Raw genomic sequence first — 23,777 nt, 5'->3', positions numbered from 1 at the left:
AACCAATTCAGTTATCCTTCAAGAAGCATTTGAAAATAACTCTCTTCTAATATATTTACTGTGTCTCAGATATATAAACACAATGAACTCTTGTCTATAAGTAGTTTATCTCATTGGTGAGGGAATCAGGAAAATAGCAATGATATTAGAGAAAATATTTGAGCTTAAATGTCATAGAGAGACATACTGAAAGGCAGTTGTCAAATATAGAAAGGAAGCCACCGTCTGAGTTATATGTCCATAGATACTATTTATATTTACACTAGTCAGAACCATTTGTAAATGATCAGTCTCTCCAAATTAACAAAGCAGAGCACTAAAATTGTAACTATTAACCTGCATTTGGTAAACACAGGTATCGATACACAGAGAATGACACAAGACGGTTGCTCAAACCCAGGCGTTTAAGTGACAAACTTGGGCAGTGTAGTGAGATCTCAATTTGTAAAATGAAATCTACTGTAGAGAATTTGATAAATCTTGCTTGAAAATGCTGCAATATAGTGTGAGGAAGATCTTCAATGAATTTGCCTTATTTCCAGGCTTAAAAGCATTTTTCTTAGGAAGCGTTCTATCCTTTGAAATAAAAAATTGTCAAGTACTAGTTTACAAGCCAGATAGTCTTTTAGTACTTATGACTCTGTCTGAGGATGAGCACTGATTCATGGAGAAAGATGCTCATTCTCTGGCTGCAGGAATTTTTGCCTGAAGCTTGAGTTTTTGAATATATGTTTTTTAAAGGGTGAGACTTGCAGAGCCCTGAGTAGTTTGTCCCAGATTTGTCTGACATTTTCGATATTTTTATCCTTTAGTTTTTTTCAGTGGTTAACCAAGACTTGCAATATGCTTCATCAAGGGTATTTTAAGGAATAGACTCTAAAAAAAAAAAAAAGCAAAAAACCAAAACAAACAAACAAACAAACAAAACAAATGAAAGAACTGCTGACAAGAAATTTCCAGAACCACATATGATCTTGGCATTTCATTGGTAGATTACTACTTTGTTTTCTTCCTCCTTAAAACTTGTAAATTAGAAATGCTCTTGAATATTTTTCCTATTCTTAAGTATTAATATAAAAGAATTGTCAAAGCTAGGTCTGCGAGGCAAGCATTGGCATAAAGCGATTTTTATAAGATTTAGATTAGAATAAATAGAAACTTAAACAAAACAAAACAGAACAAATCAAACCATTGAATACCCTCTGGTTCTTTGATCACTACTGACATCATGTTGATAAAGGTACTGATTCTAAGAGTGACACATATTTCAGATGTTCAGTGTACCAGTGTCCAGAGATACAGGGCTACAAAGCAGTCTTCATATGTAATTCACATTGTTATTTTATTTGTATGCAAGTCAAGCAGCGAGCATCCAATCATCTTCCCTGTCAAGCTCTGTCATTTATTCGGAAAGGTGACAAATAGTCATACCTAATTTGGAAGTGTAGTCATTGAGGAGCTGAGAAGTTAAAGCGATCCAGGGTGTCTACACAGGATCCTCATGAGTACTTCCTATGTATTAGTAAATTCAACTTTAACATATATGTCTTTCCTGAGATGTTATTAGCAAGTAGTGGTGGCTATAGGTTAGTGGTTTTGGCTTGCCATCTGGCCCTTCCACATATGTCGCTATGGTCTGGACTGTGGCTCTTCTCACCACTACCTGGAACCAAGCTCTTAAATGAATCACAGGGAGCCATAACCATTCCCATTACTCTGCCCCCATTCAATCTAAAGAAAAATTGCCTGTAATTGGTGTTTCTAGGAGGACTCTCCAGAAGTTCAGATGAAGTTTCCTTTCATTATTATAAAATTTCCTTTCAAAAGTTTTATCTTCAGAGACTCCTATTTGGACAACCCTGTCTACACTATCTCCTCCTGACACCCCTCTGCTAGCAATTTGGTCTTCTGACCTTATTTTATAGTTTTCTTCACAGCATTGACTATTATAGTTCTTACACAAGCATGTTTGTCTGTAGCTTGAGTGCTAGGTCCCCTACTAGAACCTGAGTTTGTGAAGACAGGAATTCTGCTTAGGTGAATTTGAGCAGTATGTCTCCAGGTTATGGAAATTCCTAGCACAAACAAATATTTGCTTATGGAAGAGTGAGTATATCAAGATGACTGTTAAGATTATATTGTAAAACATGATTCTGTTGTTAGAAAAATATTTGGAAGCCAGGGGATTCTACCATGGACTTCAGTTACCTCTCAGATTCCAATTGGACCCCTCTGACTTTAACTTCTCAGCCATTGTTGTGGTGGTGATGGTGGTGATGGTGGTGGTGGTGGTGGTGGTGGTAGTGTTAGTGCTAGCGTGTTTTGTATACTTTATAGAGTGGTCTATATTTCTTGTGACTCAAGTCACTTCTCTGTTTAGAACATTTCTTTATTACAATCCACAACAGTCTAAACATTATGTAGAGTGTTTGGCCTAGCATTTAATGCCTATCAAAGATTTCCTGGTTTCTAATATTGCATAGAAATTGGTGTCTCTTCCTGTTTTTGTTTATGAATGTGCTAGACCATTGAAGTCTTCTCCAGACCATCCGTGCCCTGATTATATTCACTTGTGTTATTCTTCTGGGACGTATTGTATTCTGATTTTTCATAAATATTTGTCATATGTACATACTGATTCACTTACTAGCTCTTAATTTCTTAAATAAGAATGGGAGAATTAACATTATTATTATTATTATTAATAAAAATGGGGACAGTGGATAAGATTACCTGGTAAAATCTATTGCTCTCGCTCTCCCTCTCTGTCTCTCTCTATGTCTCTGTCTCTCTCTCTCTCTCTTCCTTTCTGTCTGTTTCTCTCTGTCTCTCTCTCCTCTCTCCTCTCTCTCTCCTCTCTCTGTCTCTCTCTCCTCTCTCTGGGGTAATTGACTTTATGCAGATGCTCATACCAAGCAGGTATTTGAGACTAAACTAGATGAACTCATCTCAGGCCTAAGCTACATGCTTGCAAGTGAGGGCCATGGATCTGATGCTATTACAGCAGCTCTAGGAGCCCTGAGGTGAGTTAGCCCAGAGCCAAGACATCCAACAGATAAATGTGGCTTCCAAACGATTTGTCAGGTCCACCCAAGAAAACCACAGCACACAAGTGCATGCTATGCCTTTGAGTAGAGAAAATGGCAACTCTGTTTCTTGTGACTTAGCTACTTACAAAAAGGCCAGCTGTAAGTCATGATCACAAACAAATCATCTTCCTGATTTTATATTCTTAATATTTAGAATAATTGACTATGTTAAAATATAAATGTAAAGCACACTATGTGTAAATGCTGATAAATGCCTCTCGTGTGACTATCTTCATAATTAACACAGTCTACAGAGACTGTAGGCAAGGTTTATTGCCTTTTTAAATGTTACTTTTCAAATTTACTTGTTGGTAAATGTGCTATTTCTGGGTCTTATGATTTAAAATATATGTAAGCAGGAAACAGTCAAGATACAGACAATTTTTATTACTCCAGAAAGTCTTGTCCTGCTAGTGCAAACATCTCAGGCTCTTACTCGCTGGCGATAGTGATATGGTTTCTGTCTTTGTAGTCTGGTCCTTTATTGAATGTTATATAAGTAGAGTCACCCAGAACATCAGCTTACATTAGTGCATTGCATTAGATTTTAAGTTTAATTGTTAGAGGTTACTTACCACCCTCTCCTTACCCATCTATTCATCATTTTCTTTTTGCTGAATTGACAGGCAGTGGATTCTACGGATCAACCATTTTGTTCATTTAGTCTCCTTTTGGAGTTTGGAAAGATCTGAATAGGACTACCATAAACATTTGCAGCTAGATCTTTTAAATGTTCCTTTTTTAAAAAAGCCATGTTGTGCCTTTTTTTCGTACATGGTAATGGGATGAGAACCAAAAAATGCAAAATATGTTTTCAGATGTTTCTTAGAGTACTCTCTTTCTCCTTCCCTTCCCTTCCCTTCCCTTCCCTTCCCTTCCCTTCCGTTCCCTCCCCTTCTCTCTCTCTCTCTCTCTCTCTCTCTCTCTCTCTCTCTCTCTCTCTCTCCTTCTCATCTTTCCCTGGCCCTTAGCCCAAGCCCCAGTTCTCCTGATATCCATATGCTTAAGTTTGGGAAGTCTGTTAGCATCTTATTGGCAGACCACATGACCCTGGTGTAACAAACACATTAAGTAATCCAACAAACTTCAGTTTTTAAATTTGTTTATTTGTTTGGTTATATATAAAACTATCCTAACTAGGTTGGATAGATGGCTGAGGCATTCAGATGACTTGCTGCTCATTTAGTTATGTTCCAGCACCCATGTCAGACAACTTTCAAGTGACTCCAGGGCGGGGAATCTGGTATCCTATATTTAGCTCCTTCTAGCACCCACACATAGGTGCTTGCACACACAAGTGCTTACACATGCACACACTGTACATGCATACACAAAAATAAAAGAATAAATTATTTAAAGTGCTATGTACAGTCTCTGTGTGCTTTGGGGTGTATGTTGAGGGGAGGTGTTACTTTGTGGGCTATAAGCGGGCTTCCATAATTTAATTTTAATTTTTTGTGACAATTTTTGCCTCACATGACTATTACTCAAGGTGACCAGTTTTACACGTTGTGGAGCCAAGATTATGTTTCTTCAATAATAGTTTGTTGGCATAGTTTTCCTACTTTATTTCTCTGTCATCCTTCTCAACCCATATCCCTTCCAACGCTGCAAAACCAGGTAGGAGAAACAGCTTCGTGAGGAGAGGGGCCATTGAGATCTTTTTAGACTACTTCTTGCTGATTAGGGGTGTTAAGTTCCTTGGGGCAAGCCCCATCAGGATATCTGCAATTTCTTTTTCTTGTCTCTTCTTGAGATCACTTGATAAACAGGCAGCAACAGGAGCAGGAACCAGCAGGAGGTGTAGCCTTGCCTTCTTCTTTGGAGTGCCCCACCCATTCCTCTCTGGGTTCTGGCAATTACTCTCTCTCCAGCCTCCCCAGCATTAAACTCTCTTCAGCTGGCAGAATCATGTCCCTGCCAGAGCACTCACAAGGCAAATAGTCTGTTGCTGTGGACAGTCTGAAGCAACCCCATATCCCACACCTGGGGTTATAACAAAAACACGTTTATTTAACATAACCGGCATTTTAATGACACCAAAATTCTCACTACTGTAGACCACAAGAATGAATGAAGTTATAACTTTACAGTGGCCAAGTAAGTAGCTCCAAGCATCAAATGGAGGACTCAGAAGGATCCCATCATGATGGGCAGAAACAAAAAGAAAAAAATTATGACTTCTTATTGTCATCTTACACTCCCTCCGTAATAAGAAACTTGCATTTATTACTGATTCATTTGTTCAATAACTTCAAAGAAATACTTTTCACATGCCTGCTCTGGACTAGATATTGGTATCTTACTGTATTATTGGAAGTGTTTTTTCCTTCCTGAACAGGTACTAATTTTACAGCTCGATCCAAGACTTTTGCTGTCTTGCCTGTAGCCAGCAAGGAGAGATCAACCATCATCTTAGCCTTGTCCCTGTGCTCCATGGTGTCATGGCTGGCTCTGAGCTGTCTTGTTTGCTGCTGGTTTAAGAAAAGCAAAAACAGAAGTAGGTGTTTTGGGGGAGGGTATTGATGAACATGTCTGAAGTAATTATACATAATATATATTTTTTCATGATTTCCATGTCTTCCAAGAGAAATTTTACCGTTTTTTTTTTGTTTTGTTTTGTTTTTTTTTTTTTTTTTTTGGTGTGTGTGTGTGTAATTTATAAAACCACATGGAACCTATCATTCAATTAACATAATAAAGGGAAGAATTACCTAATCTTTAAAATTAGCAACTATAATAAATGATCACATTTATTACATACTCAGTATTGGCAAAGACTAAGTACATTAGATAAATAAGTTTATTAATTCCTTAAACAACTTAGTGACAGAGGTAGTGACTATTATTGCTACAGTGTAGGTGTTGCAGGGTGAGATCCAGGACAGGTAAGTAACTTGTGTTCTGCTACACACAAGCTGTACAGTTTGGCTCTACAGCCTAGTCTTTGCCCCAACCCTGCCAGAGGCCTGTTAAAGGGCTGGGTTAGGAGTGCAGGTCACTAATACAATGGTAGCCTAGCATGCAGGGAGCTCTGTGTTTGATTCTGAGTACCTCGTAAAACTGGGCATGATGAATCCCGTCTATAATCCCAGTACTCGCACTCCAGAGGTGGAGACAGGATGATCAGTTTAAGGTCAAACTTGGGTACAAAGCCTTGTGACTCTGTCTTGGCTATTCAACTGTGAGACTCAAAGGAAGGAAAAGTAACCCCAAGACAAACTCTTTGGAAGGAGAAAAACAAGTGGGGCTGGTTTTCCTTAGCAGTGAGAAGTTGCAAACAATCATGTACCTCCTTGGTCATTTCTGCAGAATCAGAATGTCATGTTTGTAGGCACCATCATACACTCTGAGGGGGAGTCTCTAATTCAACTGCTTATGCTGTATCTGAACAGCATTCAGCCTAGACACCTTGTCTCTCTCCCAGTCCTGGTGACCAGGGATGGATATTCTACTAGGAAAAGCTTGATCTTTCTAAAAAGAGGGTTCTGAACTGTATTGTCTATAATGTATTGAACTGCAGTGTCTATTTCATTTAGGGTTTAAACCTGAAGTTCTATTTATATTCCATTTATATATATCCTCACTCTGTACGTGCATGTGCATATATGAGTGTGTTTGTGTATGCATGTGTACATGTTTATGTGTGTTTATGTTTTCACATGTGTTTTTGTGATGCACATGTATATTTGTGTGTATGTTTGTATGTGCACATGTGTTCTTGTATGTGTTTTTGTGTCTGTGTGTTTGTACATGTATATGTGTTTGTGTATATGTGTTGTGTGGTACTTTATGGATTGTAAGTAGATTATCACAATCTTTTATGTCATATTATCCTCTGAACTAGATTATGTATTTCTCACTCTTAATTTAATATCGAATTCCACTAGCCATTCACAGGGTGCACACTAAACCTTGCAAATGTCATCTCTTTTGTATGTGCCCTCAGTTACAGAAGTATATTCTTCTAACAGTATCAGTATATACAGATGTCCATCCTGGTTCCTTTCTATTCTTTAAAGCTGTCAATATCTGTGGATTTATTTCCATGATTTTTAATGACATATCATAATTACACCTACTGTTCATCTATTGGGACATTGATTAAGACAATCCTTAGAGGTCCATGATTTAAGCCTTGATGCATAGTATGGTACTATTAGGAGGGTAAATCTTTATAGATTACCCAAATCTATGAGCGTGAAATACAACATTGACATCTACAAGGTTCAGTATTAAGGGACATGTAATCAAGTTTTTCAAAATATCGAAAATGTCTCATAATGTCTTAAGTAGTTTTATGTCTTTGTGTTGGTCTGTATTCATAACTACCCTTTGCTATATGTGGTCATGTTCTGACTTCCTCCTTGTAAATTTCTTGGAAGCCTCCTTTGAATCTAACATTTACTTCAAATTAAAAGCTTCAATAACTTTTGTTGTGCTAACTTGTCTTGTCCAATTGAAATCTAAAATAAGTTATACTGTGAGACACACAATATGTATAGAAAATTTTTATTAGCCTCCATACTCAATATCCAAAATATTAGCTCAACGTATAGTGAATACAAAGTTGTTAGATATTTTGCTTTCCCTTCAAATCACATGTGCATTTTTTTTAATTTACAATATATCCTAACTTAGACTAGTTATGTCTGAAGCGTTCCAAGCAATGTGTGGTTGCTAATGTATCAGACAATACAAACTTATGTCATAAAGTTAGTAATCAGTGTGTGAGTTTTTATATAATCATTTATTAATCTGTAGACATATTATACATATTCCATTAAATACATATCACAATCATGCTTGAAAGAGATATGAATGACAGAAACACTTTTACATTTAGGCCCTTGTAAAATTTTTAAAAAGTCTTTTAATTTGACAAAACAACAGGAAAAAAGAGCGCTTCTTTTTTCATCAATACAGAAATAAAACCAGAAGACAAACCTGAATCCCAAGCTAAGGATCAAAAGAATACTCCTATCTCTTCCAAACACCAAGGACTACGAATGAAGAGAACAGAAGAAGACAGTGTTCTAGGAGAAGGTAAACACAAGACAGGGCAGACCACTGTGGAGTAACAGTGCTTCCTCCTTCCCTGATGTCAGGTTAGGAAGTGGTTTCATTTACAGCCCCTTCTTTGTTTTTTTTTTTTTTTGTTGTTGTTGTTTTGTTTTTTTTTTTGTTTTGTTTTTTTTCATTACCTTTTCTTAATTAAATAATACCCCAGTGCAGGAAGACACAGATCCATCTCATTCTCTCAGCTAGTAGCCAGTTATTTGAACTGACATTTATATATCTTTTCTTAGAAAAAAGATTATTGGTTTCACATTTGAGTTTGTTTAACAGAGAACAGGGAAAACCAGAGTATAGGCATATAATCTTTCCCTTAGCTGTTGCGAAGCTGCCAATTTGGCAACATTATTGAGTTTGGAAAACAGAGGGTGTAGTTGCCAAATGCCCACTGTGCAAATTAGATTTAGTGTAGAACCCTCCAGAAGTGAGTCAGAAGTGAGCAACCCTGCTTCGTTTTTTTTCCTGGTACTGTCAGCAGCATATATCATTTGCTGTGCTGTGGTGTGTCCTCTAATGTGTTCTCCAGTTAAGTCACCATTAGAACTGAAGAAAAGCAGAGAAAGCTAAGCCTTTGCCTCAGACAAGAGGCTGGCTTTTAGCCTACTTAAGGGTGCACAGTAGGAGCACAATAATCAGAGCACGTGGGCTTGCCAAGTGTGGATGCTGTGTATAACAAATATTCACATAATTTTCATGACTTTAAGACATTTTATAACATATGTTCTAAGTAGAAAAACAATGTATTTTTTCCTAAGAGTCAAATGAAATAAAAATATTTTGTAGTAGAAAAGGAGTACTGGTTTTGGTGGTTTTGAGTTCATGTTTAACTAAAACATGTCAGTCTAAAATTATATGTGATGAGATGTTCAGTTGTGTGCAAGCAGGTGAGTGCATATATGTGTCACCGTGTCTGTCTGTATGTATACTTACATGTACACATAACAGCTTTTTTGTGCCATTTCTGATAGAAGAAATATGCATGTTAATTTTTTAAAATTAGCCAGCTATATTGTATAGTCCCTCAAACTATACCCAATAATAATAATAATAATAATAATAATAATAATAATAATAATAATAATAAAGAGAATTAATAATAATAATAAGAAGAAGAAGAAGAAGAAGTAGGAATAAAGTGGGGATATGGTAGTATAAAGAATGGAGAGACAGAAAAGGACACAAGAATTCTTTGCAGATTCCACATGAAGACATTGGGATCTTGGGTGCTTTTCCACCGCTTAAGGAGGAAAGCTTCTTCTCCACCATTGCACACAGATAAAGGGTTTGTTTGAAATTGCCTTCTGACTCAAGCGGCACATTTTCAGCAACATTCTTCAGCGACTGGCTGGGGCAATGTGGTGCTAGCATCTAACCTAATATGGTTATCGATGCGGCTCATAGTCTCCTTGCTAAAATTAATGTTATTAAATGTTCCACAAAGACTGGGTTTTATGGGGCAGTTTATTAATAAATTATCAGGAATGAGACAAGAAACCAGGCTTCTGGGGATCAGTTTAGACTGGAGAGATGGAAACATCAAAGAGGCCATTTTATTAGGACATCCAAGTTAAAAATAGATGTGTTAGCTGAGCCCTCCCTGTGGATCATGCTAGATTTGTTTCCTTATCTTCCAAGCTTTGTCTAGATCTTCAAAACCTCATTTCCAAAATGGACTAATTATTAAAAATCTTGAAATAAAGTTGGTTTTACTCCACTGTTTACATGACATTTTAGTTTTCTGTTTCCCTCTGTGTTTTCAAACTTTTAGCATTTACTAATAAAGTAATTGGCTCTCTTGCTCACCAGTTCCTTCCTGCCCTACAGACTCCCTCAGTGCTGAAGATCTTTTGGATGATGGGCTGTGTCTTACTCCCAAATTTAGATACTAAACTCATTATGTCATGGATGCAAGAGTGGAAAGGAAGGGTTGAAGTGTGAAGAATGGAGCCCTTAGAACACACACTGCCAAGGGTTTCGACACGCTGACGCCATCTTTCCAGTTCATATATAAGGCTTCTTCTCTTCTACTCAGATTTAACAAATCCTCCTTGTCAGATTGCGGAGCAGGAGGATGGGGCAATTGAGGGCATGGAACCATGGAGTCTGACAGACTGAGTTTAGTTCTGAATGCCCCCTTTGACAGATTTTTGGTCCATGAGCTTCACAACTAACATCCCATGCCTTTCCGTTTCCCAATTGATAAAACTGTCGTAATACCACTGCTCATAGGTAAGGCTCTTATACAAATTGTGTATCAATTAAGACAATTAGTATCAGCAAAGGACAAATCATAGCATCCAGTGAATTAACCATGTGCTGTGTATTGTCTCATTTTCTTATTCCTATGCAGCATCCACTCAGTTTGGGCTAGCCTAACTTCTTGTTAGTTTGCTCACGTACTCTTCGAACTGAATCTCTAAATGCTATGCATTTCTTTTTCACACACAGCTCTCCCTAGTCTGTCTGTAAGGGGTTGCCCCCCCCCCCATGGAGTCAGTATAGAACACACCTACATGAAATTGAATTCTCAACGTTTACTATCCTGATGTGGCAAGAGGGAGCAGGGGATTGGGGCGGAGTGAGGGCAGCATGCCTCTGGATCAGGCAAAGGCAGACCGCAAGCAGTAGCTGATTTTGTTGTTGTTTATTTGTTTTTCTTTCAGAAGTGAGTTTTTAAAAAGAAAGAAATGGGAAGGTCTGTGTTAGGGTGAGTTCTGAAGTCCTGATTTGGACAGGTTAGCCAATGTAGCCAATTTTTGATTGTTGGACCTTGGTGTTTAGTCTCAGGAATGAGCCAGTGACCAACCAATAAGAGGCTAGAATTTAGGAGCTAGCTTTAGGAATGTATTCTAACAGTTTAGAAAGGGTGAGGGAAGGGAAAGGGGCAAGATCTGTCTGCAATGCTTGGGCTTGCTAGAGAGCCCTTCACTTCCATATTTAAACTAAAGGGAATGTTTTTCTTATTGGATTAAGAAACACTGAAGTTGTACCTCCAAAGCAGAAGCTGTGGCCTTGAGAAACTCTGTGTGTGTGATTGTTTCTTTCCCAAGTATAGTGGCTCTCTGCCACAGCAATGTTGTCCCTTCCATGTGGCAATTACCATGGTCTTGGAAAGATGAGTCTCAGCTGTAAAAGTAAGAAGCAATATGATTCAGCCACTCCCTCACTGCCAGAATTGTGGGGACAGTTAGTTACATTTGCTTTGAGGGGCATTTGAACTGTGTGGAAAAACTTTCCAACCAGGGCTTGACAAAGACAGATCACTGTTGATTGTGTGTGGAGACAGAGGACTGGAACGCTATTGATGTCTGGTATCCAGCCCACAACAGAAATTTTTTGGCTCACAATGGCAAGAGCATCAAGACTTAGAAACCCCATATGACGCTCTTCCTTGTCTTTGCTACACTTTAGTGAGATTCTACTAGAATGATTAGTGAACTTTAGTGGTCTTCTTTCCATCACATTAAATATTAATTTACTGCATCATAGAGCCCCTTTGTGTAGTCTCAAGGAGTTGTTATCTGCTTCCCTGTCTTACATCACAGTTTTACCTTTCTTTTTGCTTCATTTCACAGTATCTTCAATAAGGCCACATTTACTATTCTGTGGCATATTTCCCCTTCCCTATCTTTACCTTCAGTGACAGCATTTCCTGTGTACAACACAGGCTGCTTTTCAATATGTTCTTACATGTGCCCACATAACCAGCTTCTCCCCTTTCTCCCAACTCACTTTGAAATATTTTTCAGATTCCTTTATCTAAGAGTAGATGACATTCCCCCTCTTGTCTTTTTAATGCAAGACATACTTATGTCTATTTTATTATTTGATATAAATTTATATCTTCTCTAAGTATAACTTCTTTTGCCATAGTAATTATTATATTAAAAAGCCACTGGTAAAGAAAGGAGAGAGATTTCTCCAAGCCCCCAAGAAAGGGCAATTATATTTGAAAACCGCTAACTACTAGCATCTCTATATGCTATTTAAAAGGAGGATTAAATATTTCCTACTTTAAAAGCACTTACTTTCTTAAAATAACTTCAAAATAAGCACTGAGTTGAAAAGTTCCATTGCTATACAGTATCACATATTGTATATTGCCTAGAAAAATTATATTTCCTACTCAAATAAGGACATAACAAATAATTTAGTTATATCATCTTACAACACATTTTGAAACTATGGGATATAAGCAGATGTAAATTAAAATTAAAAAAAGATAACATTGGAGACCATTTGTAGATAACATTAGTATTTAAATCTGACCCTTTTTTTTTTTTAAGTTATCCTGGCCTAGGGATTGTGTTACAGTACCACAAAGTGAATTAATATGAACGCTAGGAGGATGTGGTTATGTAGCATGAATAAAGTGGCTTAAATATGATTAGTTTTGAAGAATATTACTGAAAGATATGATGAACATATTAAGAGATATATTTACCAAACAATTTAAAGAAAAACTTTCATATAGTGGTGCATGGTGATATGTTTATGAATATATTTTGCAATTACAAAGACCTGTCAGCTTATTTTAATGTAATTTCAATCGCTTTATACAATGTCAAATATGCATAAGATGATTCTAAATTTCATCAGAAAGTATAAACCAGTGAGCAGAGACAATCTTCTAAAGTAATTTAAGTAAATTGGGAAATTTTAGGATCAAGCAGAGAGGTGAAATTGATGGTACTACTCTTAAGACCGTGTGATACTAAGTATATATGGGTACAAAAATGGAAATAATTCTATCTATCTATCTATCTATCTATCTACCTATAATCTATCTATCTATTGAACATCTATCATCTATTACATTTTAGGTAATTTAGGTTCAGAAAAATGGCCTGTGATAAAAGCAAAATCAAAAGGAACAGGAGAGATATAAGGACACATTTACGAGAATGACACAGCAAAACCCATTATTTTGTATGTTGACATGAAGACATTCATAAGGAAAACAGTCTACACATGGCACAAGCCAATTAGACTATTTATAATATTTACTCATATATATAAACAATGACTTTCACACCAAGGAGTAGAGAATCTAAGCAGGACACAAACAATGGCATTTATTTACTATGTATACACTCTCTAACATGAAGGCAAAGTTTTCAGCCTTTCAGACAAATAATAGAACAGAGTCTTTCTCCTACCTGACCTCTGCTCCAGACCCCGTGAGTCTCATATAAAGCAACTCTGTTGAGAATTTAAGTGGTTCAACACTGAACACCATACATAGAATCAGGGTAAGAAAAAAAATATATAAACATTTCAGATTGTGGTTGGGAGCCAGAGGACAGTCATTATTAATTCTCATGCTGTTAAGAAAAACAGAAGAAAGAGAGAAAGAAAAAAGAAAGAAAGAAAGAAAGAAAAAGTAAAGAAAGAAAGAGAAGGAAAAGAAAGAAAGTGAAGGAAAAGAAAGGAAGGAAGGAAGGGATGAAGAAAGAATGGAAGGAAGAAAGGAGTGAAAGAAAAGAAAAAAGGAAAGAGAAAAAGCTAGTGAAGGACACTCAGAGCAAGCTGCACAAGTGAGAGGCATACCATGTTCTTGCTATTTGAGAATGTTCTGAAAATCACAAAAGTGTAAGAGAGCTGAAGAGGTTACATTAAGTGTGCATGCACTCAGAGGGTCCACAGCGCAATGAGTCCTTGTTTTCGTGGCGCAGGGATATCTCCTGCCTGTGGTTTATCCTGTTCTCCCTGAAGCATCATCACACCTGATGGCAGATAGTTAGAAGCACGGTTGGGTAATCGGAAGCCATGTTGGGTCTTAGTGGAGACCCAACAACGACGAGATGGGAAGGAGGCGTGGTAATTCACGTTTTGATGCTCTCCTGCCTTCCCTAAAACCCAAACAGTCAGCTGAATGCCGTAGGAGACGTATCTGTTATAAATTCATTTTTTTATCTAATTTGTCTGAGATCTAAGCTTCCTGTGGAGGTCTAAGATCAAAGGCGCCGATTCCTTCTGATGTCGGCAGTGACATATAATGTGTGCTGACTTAGTTCTATCTATAAACTCACAGTGGGAGGTGGTCAGCCTCCCTGGACACCTTTACACTGTGAACTTTCATTTCAGCTGGGGAGTCTGTCAGGTATACTACTGATTGGAGTTGCCATGTAAATAATTCATGGGAGATTTTTTAAAAAATGTTTAGGGGCTTGCAAAAGGAAGTCAGGCTTGCATTAATCTTCTATGAATAGACACAAACTTGAAAAACAAGAGCGCAGAGAGATTTCCAAGGAAGGTCTCTCAAAACCACGCTAAGCACATCTTCAATGGGTTCAGAAAAGGTGACTGTAGCATTTAATTCCCCAGATATGTAGTGTTATTGGTTTTGTCAAGGGATTAAAATTTAATATCCATTTTTCTTTTAAAGTCTGCTTCTATAGGACCATTTCTTATTCTTATTCCTTGTTCTTGGTTCTTGGTTATTTGCTGATGCTGATGAACCATCTTTTCCCCCTGGGGAGAACAGTTGTTGCAGAGGTGATACTAAGTCCAGTACAGGCCACAAGAAGGGCCATTGTGATTATGCAAAGTTGATAACAGGAAAAGTTCCTCCTTTGAAGGCATTTGGAATCCTGTGAGGAAGAAAAGGCCCCCATATAAGTGAAAATGGCCAATAATAGGTATCAGTATAGGTCAAGTGAGATAACCCACCCAGTGTGCATTGAGCCGTCAATCAATGTGGCTGAGGTGTTAGGAAATTCTTCTGGACGCAGTTGTATGCCCTGTAGGAATGTTGGCATAACCATGAAGTTCCTGGTTCTCAGCAAGAGAATCATGCTGTAGTTAGGTGACCCTGGTAGATAAGTGGCAGGCACAAGTCTGGAAAAGGATAGAGAAGATATGAAGAGCATGTGCTTCTCAGATATTAATCCATGCACTGTGGAAATAATATGAGCAACATGATTTCTTCTCAGTTCTCCACTGTGACTAAAAAGCATCATTCATATATTCATAGGTGCAACCGCCTTCATATACCCTCACATCATTTTTCAAGCCACTGTTAGACTGCATTGAGGTTGAAACTGTTATTTTGTGCCCTTTTTTTTAATGATAAAATAAAGATGTGCTAGCTGCTTTCTAACAAAAAACGACAGCTCTCAGTGAACTGGAACTGTATAATGTACCTTTTAATAAAACATCATCTCCAATGTGTACCAAAGAGTAAGGATTTGCAGAGGAAATAGGAGATAAATGGGCATAGTAAATGCACAGGATGGTGCTACTATCGACTTCCCAAAATTTTAGACAGATCTCTCATTTTGGTTAAAAATAAGGCACATAAAAGGCACTGTTTCCCATGCATGATATTGTTCCATGCATTCGAGAATAATACAATGTTATGCAGCTAGACGCAGGAGATGCCGAGTGGCAGCGTGACCATCGCACAACCCGCTAGCACAGGAGGATAGTGAATACACACCATGACTTCTTTCACTATTATACTTGTTTCTTATTCTCTGTGATTCTTCCCATCTTTACACAGTATTGGGGGGGGGGCGGTGTCTTAGCTTCCAGACTCTGTAGAGCCACATACTTGAATTCTTCCATAAAGTCTGTTCCTGCTTTGTTTGTGGTCTTAGAAAGTTACTTAATTTGTGCCTTAACTCCTTTACATCTGAAGCAGAGATAACAACATTCGGCACATCAGTTCTTTTAAGGAGGAAGTTACATGTGGAATAAGTGTGGAACACGTGTTGATGTTTATCATTGTAGTATGTGTTAATTTAGATTATTAAAACAAATTTGGGGGAAATTACTAGTTCCTTTTTAATTCACATACCTTAATACACTGTTGGTTGGCTTGATGCTTAGCCTTGGCTGTGATATGGTTTTTATTTTTTTATTCTTTTAAATTTTTTATTATTAATTTATTCTTGTTACATCTCAATGGCTATCCCATCCCTTGTGTCCTCCCATTCTTCCCTCCCTCCCCTTTTCCCATTATTCCCCTCCCTTATGACTGTTCCTGAGGGGGATTACCTCCCCCTGTATATGCTCATAGGGTATCAAGTCTCTTCTCAGTAACCTGCTGTCCTTCCTCTGAGTGCCACCAGGTCTCCCCCTCCAGGGGACATGGTCAAATGTGAGGCACCAGAGTACGTGAGAAAGTCATATCCCACTCTCCACTCAACTGTGGAGAATATTCTGACCATTGGCTAGATCTGGGAAGGGGTTTAAAGTTTACCTCCTGTATTGTCCTTGGCTGGTGCCTTAGTTTGAGCGGGACTCCTGGGCCCAAATCTGCCTATCATAATGTTCTACTTGTAGGTTTCTAGGATATGGTTTTTAAATTTGAACCATGCTGTAACTAAAAGTACGTGTTAATTTAATAACATCATATGAGTGTTTTTTCTTCTGAGAATTATATAATCATATTTTTGTTACATGGCTAATATTAATTAGAAATTGAGTAGGAAATATAGTACTTTTTAAAGGAAAATATTTCTGAATGTATTTGAAAGTTGGTACATAGATGTCATTGAATATTTTATTCTTTTACTATGCTATCATGAAGGCTAAATATATAACTCAAGAAATCAACTGATTGAAGATTAAGTTCTTTTTTTTTCCTTATGCTTCTTTTTATAGACATGAGAATGAAGGTCATGCAGGGAACTCAGAACCAGTTTCCCCAACACTCAATGGATGGAGTGTCCAAAAGGAAAGTTAGTCGCCGTGCTGTCCCAGAGGAAGGAGCTATGCCCGCCCAGAGGAGTCCCCACATCACCTGTGTTCCAAGATCTCTTGCTCAGCAGCTGACGCTGCAGGAGCCTGGGAACTGGACAGAGGCCCAACAGCAGTTGCTGAGATACCAGCTGGCAGGATGCAATCAGCTGCTCCTGCTTTGCCCAGACCCCAGGCAAGAGAGGCAGCAGGGTCAGGAGCCTACCCAGCTGAACAAAGGGAGTGGCTGCATGGGGCTGTCTCAAGAGAAGAGCGCTTGTGTTCCCAGTGAGACCTTCTGCCTCCACACAGCTCCACCAGAAACTCTCCAATAACAGCTGTGGGCGTGAGACACTATGGGGCATTTGTATGAAAAGGAGAAAATGTTAAAAATTATTTCTACATTGTAAATAGAGGAGGAGAGGTCTGATCTGTTTAGACAACTCAGAGAGAATGTGGACTCTCGGCCTTTCGACTTTAATATGGAAGACTCGTCTCTTGTGCCTATCATTGATTCTACCAAATTCCAGCAAATAATAGGCTCTCAAGTACTTGTGGCTGTTTTCCTGGGTTCAGACTTGTTGCTATGCAGCCAACTTAATACCTGTGCTGTACAGAATTTTGCCAGTGAGAACTGCGATTAAACTTCTCTCAGAGTGAACAAGCCCAGTGCTTCAGGTTTGAATTATGGAAGACAGGTAGTAGCTTAGTTAGCAGAAATTGTAGTGTCCATGCCATAGAAAGTCTCAAAATACGTCATACACCACAGCCTGCCTTCCAACCAGAGTCAACTTCATGAATGTTGCTCATAGATTTTATTTCATGGTTTAAATTACGTCATTATTGGGAGCTTTCTGCATTATAAATGTTATTACGTGTATGCCGTGAGTGCTTATACAGGAAAAATGATGGTAACACAGGCTTTGTTGAGACTTCAGTTAAAAATAGAGATGTGAAAATACTAGATGTAGGAAAATTTGTTTATATACTATAGTTACATTTTACAAAATTTATCTTGTTAGTTGGGCCAAATTTACAACTAAAATAACAAGTTCCTGGAAGACTAAACAGAACCCAATGGTAAAGTGGATTAGTAGCTCAGTTCTTTTCCAGAGAACTGATTTTGTTTCCCAGCAAAAGGAAATATAAGGGCTGCCAAATAGAAAGGTGTGCTCTCTTGAAACTCTGTTAGGGGGACAAAGCAAAGGGCAAGCCAGTGCTTTTAAGAAAGGAAGTAACACACTAATATATTTGCACAACAATAATCTCTACTCAACTAAAGAATCCTTTAAGTGCACTTTTGTCTGGTTCCCCGAAAGCCTGTTTATGACGTGAGAACACGAAGCAAAGATAGTAGAAGTAAGGGGAATTTCCTCAAAGAGATGCATTCATATTTTCCCAGAGTATAAGCCAGGATTTTCCACTCTCCAAATGGATAAGGAGCTTAAGGAGCTGTCCTGTGACTGAGATAGAACACAAGAAAGAAATTCTGTCATCTTTTGCTAAGCTTAGAAATAGCATCCATAGGAGGGGTGTGTATAAAGTAGCCATCAGCTAGAAACTATATTTTTTCCCACCATCAGTTGACCAGAGATGTGTCAGCCTTTCCTTTTTAAACATTCTCCAAGTATCTCATGAAACTTCCAATTTTTAAAAAGTTTTTATTAATTTATTCATATTACGTCTAAATTGTTTTCCCATCCCTTGTCTCCTCCCATTCCTCCCTCCCTCCTGTTATCACCCCATTCCCCCTCCCCTATGACTGTGACTGAGGGGGACCTCCTCCCCCTCTCTATGCTCATAGGGTATCAAGTCTCTTCTTGATAGCCTGTTATCCTTCCTCTGAGTGCCACCAGCCTCCCCATCAAGAGGATGTGATCAAGTATGGGACACCACAGTTCCTGTGAAAGCCAGTCCCCACTCTCCACTCAACTGTGGAGAATGCCCTGTCCCTTGACTAAATCTGGGTAGAGGTTCAATGTTTACTGCACATATTGTCCTTGGTTGGTGCCATAGTTTGAGCAGAATCCCTGGGCCCAGATCCGCCCATCATAATGTTCTTCTTGTAGGTTTCTAGGACCCTCTGGATCCTTCTGTCTCCCAATTGTGAGAAGTATGGGAGAATGGGGAAACTTCCAGTTTTTAAGATCACCTTGTCCTGTGGTGGTGACCCTTCCCTGTGGCTCTGTACTGACTACTTAGGGAGGAAAAAGGAATATTGACTCTGATGCTCCCTGGGAGAATTAAATCCAGTCTGTATGCATGCTGAGACACTATGAGGCAATCTAGACTATAAAGCTTTACTCCAAAGTTATAAGCTAGCTGCCTTAGAATAAATCTTTATAGGTATCTTGGGGCAAGTAACAAAGGTGTTTTAGAAAAAAAAAGTTACAAAACTCCTACTGCTTTTGCATAACACTCCTTCTCCCTATTAATTAGTCATTGCAGCAAACATTTCATTAGATTTCACTTGGTAACTTCTTGGCTATAAAACTATTGGGCTTGTAAACTCTAGTGCACACCCTGGATTCTCCAGAACTGTGAAATTCATGGGCAAAACTCTTCCAGAAATGAATGTGTTTCAGGATTATAGAGTAGTAGCGACCAGTCATTGCACTGCCTTCTCTTTCTCTTCACATCACATTTTCACTTAGGTGACTTCCTTTGACACTTCAAGTTTCCACCCAGACCTTTACTGGGCTCTAGTCCATGTACCTATTGAGAATTTTCAGTATGTCATTTAATAGCCACTGTGAAGTCAGTACAACGCTCAAACTCACTATTTTCCCCTCATTCAATGAGTGTCATCAACCGTAAGCAGAAACTGAAGCAACCATGACACTCTGTTGTATGTCAGCCATCTCATTCAACTACCAAGATTTTCATTTGTACCCATTTCTCCACTCTAACTATCTCCTCCTCCATACCCCCATGTGGTTCAGGATAGTTTTTGTGTGAGGTAAATTTTGAGCTGGTTCTTTTTTACTGCTTAAAAAGAAAAGGATGGGCACATGGTGCAAATTCAGGGATCAGGAAAAGAAGCTAAATTCATTCCTGCCTTAGAATAAGCCAGTCAAACACAGTTCACTGTAAGCCAGCTCTGAACTCTGCCATCTATGAAGGTAAACATTTCTCAGCTACTCCCACTAACCAAATAAGCAATGGAATAAACATCTTTTTCCTGTATTATTTCAAAGAACCTATTTTTGTTGCTCATTTCTAATGCTCAATATATGATGTTCCCTTCCTCCTAAGAGATTATTTTACTAAAGCTCTGGGGATTTAAAAACATTTGAGACTAGATTTTAAGAGATGCTCATCACAAAAAGCAGTAAATATGTGAGGAGATACAAATGTCATTTAGCTTTACTGAGCTGTTTCAAAGTGGATGTGTCTTTCAAAACATTTCATATGCAGTGAATACAAGCAATTGTTAATTTGTCAAATATATAAAACATTCATAAATAGTTTTGCATAGTAAAATGAAAAACGAAGCCCGTGTAGTTTGTTCCACCTTTTCATGCTTTTTGCATAGTGTTCAGGAAGGTTCACCTTTTAACAGATGTCATATCTAGTAAACAGACTGAGCCAACTCTTGCCCATGGTACTACCAGTGAATGTGCCAAAAACAAAGATGCCTTGAGCTCTCTCAGGTTCTTTGTCTTCCAAAGATTACTCAGTTGAATGACTCCTACCTGTCCAACAGTGGAATTCCAAATACATGGAATTGCTGTACATTAAAATGCACACAAAGTACATCCCTAAACAAAAGGGAGAGACATTATAAGCCACATGCACTTATTAATCAACTAAATTTATTGAAAAATATGTATTTGTATTAACATTAAATTAGTTCTGTCATTTAAAATTTGCACATTTACTCCAACATGTGCTTCTCATATTTAAAATTGTTTCAGTGTCAGTTTTAGAAAAGCAATAAGCAGAAGGAATTATAATTGAATGAGGAACAATTTATTTTAATCTTCATTACAGCACTGTGACCAAATACAGACATATTTTAAGAGAGAAGGTTTCTAGAGTGCAGATTTAAAAGACAAATGAAATAATTTTATGAAGTCAGTTGAGGCATAGAAAACAAAGATTTGGATGTTTAACATTTTTTACCTGGAGAGTTTGAAATAAGTTACTAAAATCAATTAGGAAGATTTTCACTCTGAACAATTAAAATAAAAAGTAGATTCTTTCTAGCATAATTGTCTCTTCTGTGTGTGAGAACATTCTTTAACTCATTTGGAACTTCCAAAATTGATTGAAATCCAAAGAGTTGATTGTTTCTATGTCATCTCTTACTTGAGTCTCAAAAAGCTATTTCAGCCTGATTTTTATTTCAAAATAGTAGCTATAGCGAGAGAACGGACTCAATTTGATCTTAGAAAATGCGTGAGAACTCACTCTGCTATCCAATCTGTAGAACAATAATAGGCAGTTTTCAAACTTCTGTTAGGGTCAAAGGCAAGTTCTAAAGTCCAATTCCAGTGATTCATCCTTCCTATACAATATAGAACATCAAATATAGAAAACTATTCAATTTATGTAATACCAATATACTAAAAAATCAAAATAAACAATGTGTAGTATGCTTCTTACAATAAAATTTAGATTAAAATATGTATTCACCCATATGAAGCAAGAGTCCTTTTAAATTTTGTGGACCCTAGATATGGCCAAAGTATGGAGATATGCCTGCCAGGTAGCTTGATACTCACACTGTGTGAGTTTCCCTATCTAAAGCCATGGGGGACTGAATGATAAACCATTATCATTTGCCGTAACATTGAAATAGATAGTTTGTGTTATCAGCTCCCCAGATTAAAACCATCAAGATTGAGACATAAGATGCTACAAACTTTAGTTTATAAATAGTGAGTATGGTGTGAGAAATAAAATACTATAAAATTTTTAAAATTTCAGGAAAAATCATCTTGAATGTTTGCCTAGAATATTGACAGCTTTAGAAGTATTAAATATTTGGGGTTATAGACTGAATGATAGCATTAACTCCCATCCTCCACACAAAAAAAGTATTCTATTCCCAATTCTATAGGAGCTTTCATTATCACCTCTCTCTCAAAATTTTCTCTCTCCCCATATACTAGTTTTTCTCTATAATAATCCCACATGGTTAAGAAATTTCTTCCCCTCAAAGAAAAACAGAAAAGAAGAGGGGAAAAAAGAAACATATTTTTGTTAACACATTTTGTTATTCCTTGGTTTCCATTACCCTCCACATTTATTAATGCATCGCTTGACACCTCTACAGAACAGAGACTACTCTAGTGGGGACCACAGATGACCTCTGCATTGTCAGTTCTGAGCAATTATTCTCAGATATCACCATTCTGTTTTTCCTTCACTTTCTGTCCTTATTGTACTTGCATGCCACATGGACTTGTGTGGTGGTTATAATGAGAACAGCCCTTATAAGCTCATATGTGTGAATACTTGGTTCCTAGTTCGTGAAACTTCTTGGGAAGTATTAGGAGGCATGCCCTTTTGGATGAAGTGTGTCACTGGGGATGGGCTTTGATTTTTCAAAAGATATGTGACATTCCTAAAGCTTTCTCTTTCTGACTCCTGCTTGTGGATCATGATATGATCTCTCACTGGTTTCTGCCTCAGTACTTTCACTCTGCTGTCATAGATTCTAACCCCTTGAAACTATACTCCCAATTAAATGCTTTCTTTATATAAGTTACCTTGGTTATTGTGGTTTTATTTTTCACAAAAATATAAAAGTAAATAAGACAGAAGTGAAAGTTGATACCAATAGTAGGGTATTGTTGTAAAGAACCAGACCATGGCATATGGAAGGCTTTGGGACTTTGGACTATAAAAGTGCTGAGACATAAGAAAAGTTGAATGAGTCATCCTAGTAGATATTGGAAGACGGTTTTGATGAGATCAGTGTTGGACTATGGAGCTCAAGAAATCGGAGAAGGAAGCTAGCCTTTAATAGCACCTGTTCTAGGAAGGACAGCAGGTTACCAAGAAGAGACTTGATACCCTATGAGTGTATACAGGGGGGAGGTGATCCCCCTCAGGAACAGTCATAGGGGAGGGGAATAAGGGGAAAATGGGAGAGAGGGAGGAATGGGAGGATACAAGGGATGGGATAATCATTGAAATGTAACAAGAATAAATTAAAAAAAAAAGAAAAAGAAAGAAATGAGGCTACCTTCCACCCTTGTCCTAGGAATTTAAAACTATTTTCTTTGGTAGAGGAGATTTAAAGGCTGCCTAGTACTGAGTGTGTCATGCAATTATTAGTGACAACTCTTATGTAGTTCTACAATAAAAAAGAGCAAACTGAGACAAAAGAAATACAAAATAAACATATAGAATGAGATGAAGAGGAACACCAGGAAATTTGGTCTTAGAGCCAAGGAGATTAGGAGATGCTGGGTCACCAGGGAGAAAAAGAGAGGGAATTCTTTAGAGCAGGCCAACTTCAACTGTGCAAGAAGAAAAGTCTTAAGGATTTTTCTGTTCTTAAAAAGCAACAACAAGGCCAGGTGTTGTGGTGCATGCCATTAATTCCAGCAGTCAAAATGTAGAGGTCAGCAGATCTCTGAGTTTGAGGGCAGCCTGGTCATCAAGCAAGTTCCAGGACAGCCATGGCTACAAATAAAAACCCTATCTTGATTTTTTTAAAATATAAATCAATAACAAACTAAGAATGCTGAAAATGTGATGCAAGGGGCTCAGGCCCTATCCCAAGGTGGCAGCCAACCTTTTAGGTGATATCCAGGTGGTTCTGGCTTTAGGTTTATGATGGATACATGATCAAAGGGCTTGTAGAAGAGTGAGCTTGGGCGAGCCATTCATGTAGCAGGGGAGTGCTTGTGTGGAGGCACTGGGAAACCGTTGTGTAAAGATGTGAAACGGAGCTATAGCAGCTTTGGAGAC

At 37.9% G+C, this 23,777-nt stretch overlaps 1 protein-coding gene across 1 annotated transcript in view; it reads left to right on the top strand.

The window, feature by feature from the left end:
* The window catches only part of Pkhd1 (PKHD1 ciliary IPT domain containing fibrocystin/polyductin), a 474,396-nt gene extending 456,798 nt beyond the window's left edge, over positions 1-17,598 (top strand). Inside the window, 3 exon segments of the mRNA XM_051152952.1 lie at positions 5,431-5,589; positions 8,016-8,135; positions 16,776-17,598. Of these exon segments, the coding sequence (XP_051008909.1) occupies positions 5,431-5,589; positions 8,016-8,135; positions 16,776-17,185 (689 nt within the window). The 3' untranslated portion in view covers positions 17,186-17,598.
* The last annotated feature ends 6,179 nt before the right edge of the window (positions 17,599-23,777 follow it).

The sequence above is a fragment of the Acomys russatus genome, chromosome 11, assembly GCF_903995435.1.
Source record: "Acomys russatus chromosome 11, mAcoRus1.1, whole genome shotgun sequence".
NCBI classification, from domain to species: domain Eukaryota; kingdom Metazoa; phylum Chordata; class Mammalia; order Rodentia; family Muridae; genus Acomys; species Acomys russatus.
The sequence above is the reverse complement of the archived record's forward strand: the minus strand, read 5'-3'. Positions and strand labels throughout refer to the sequence as shown.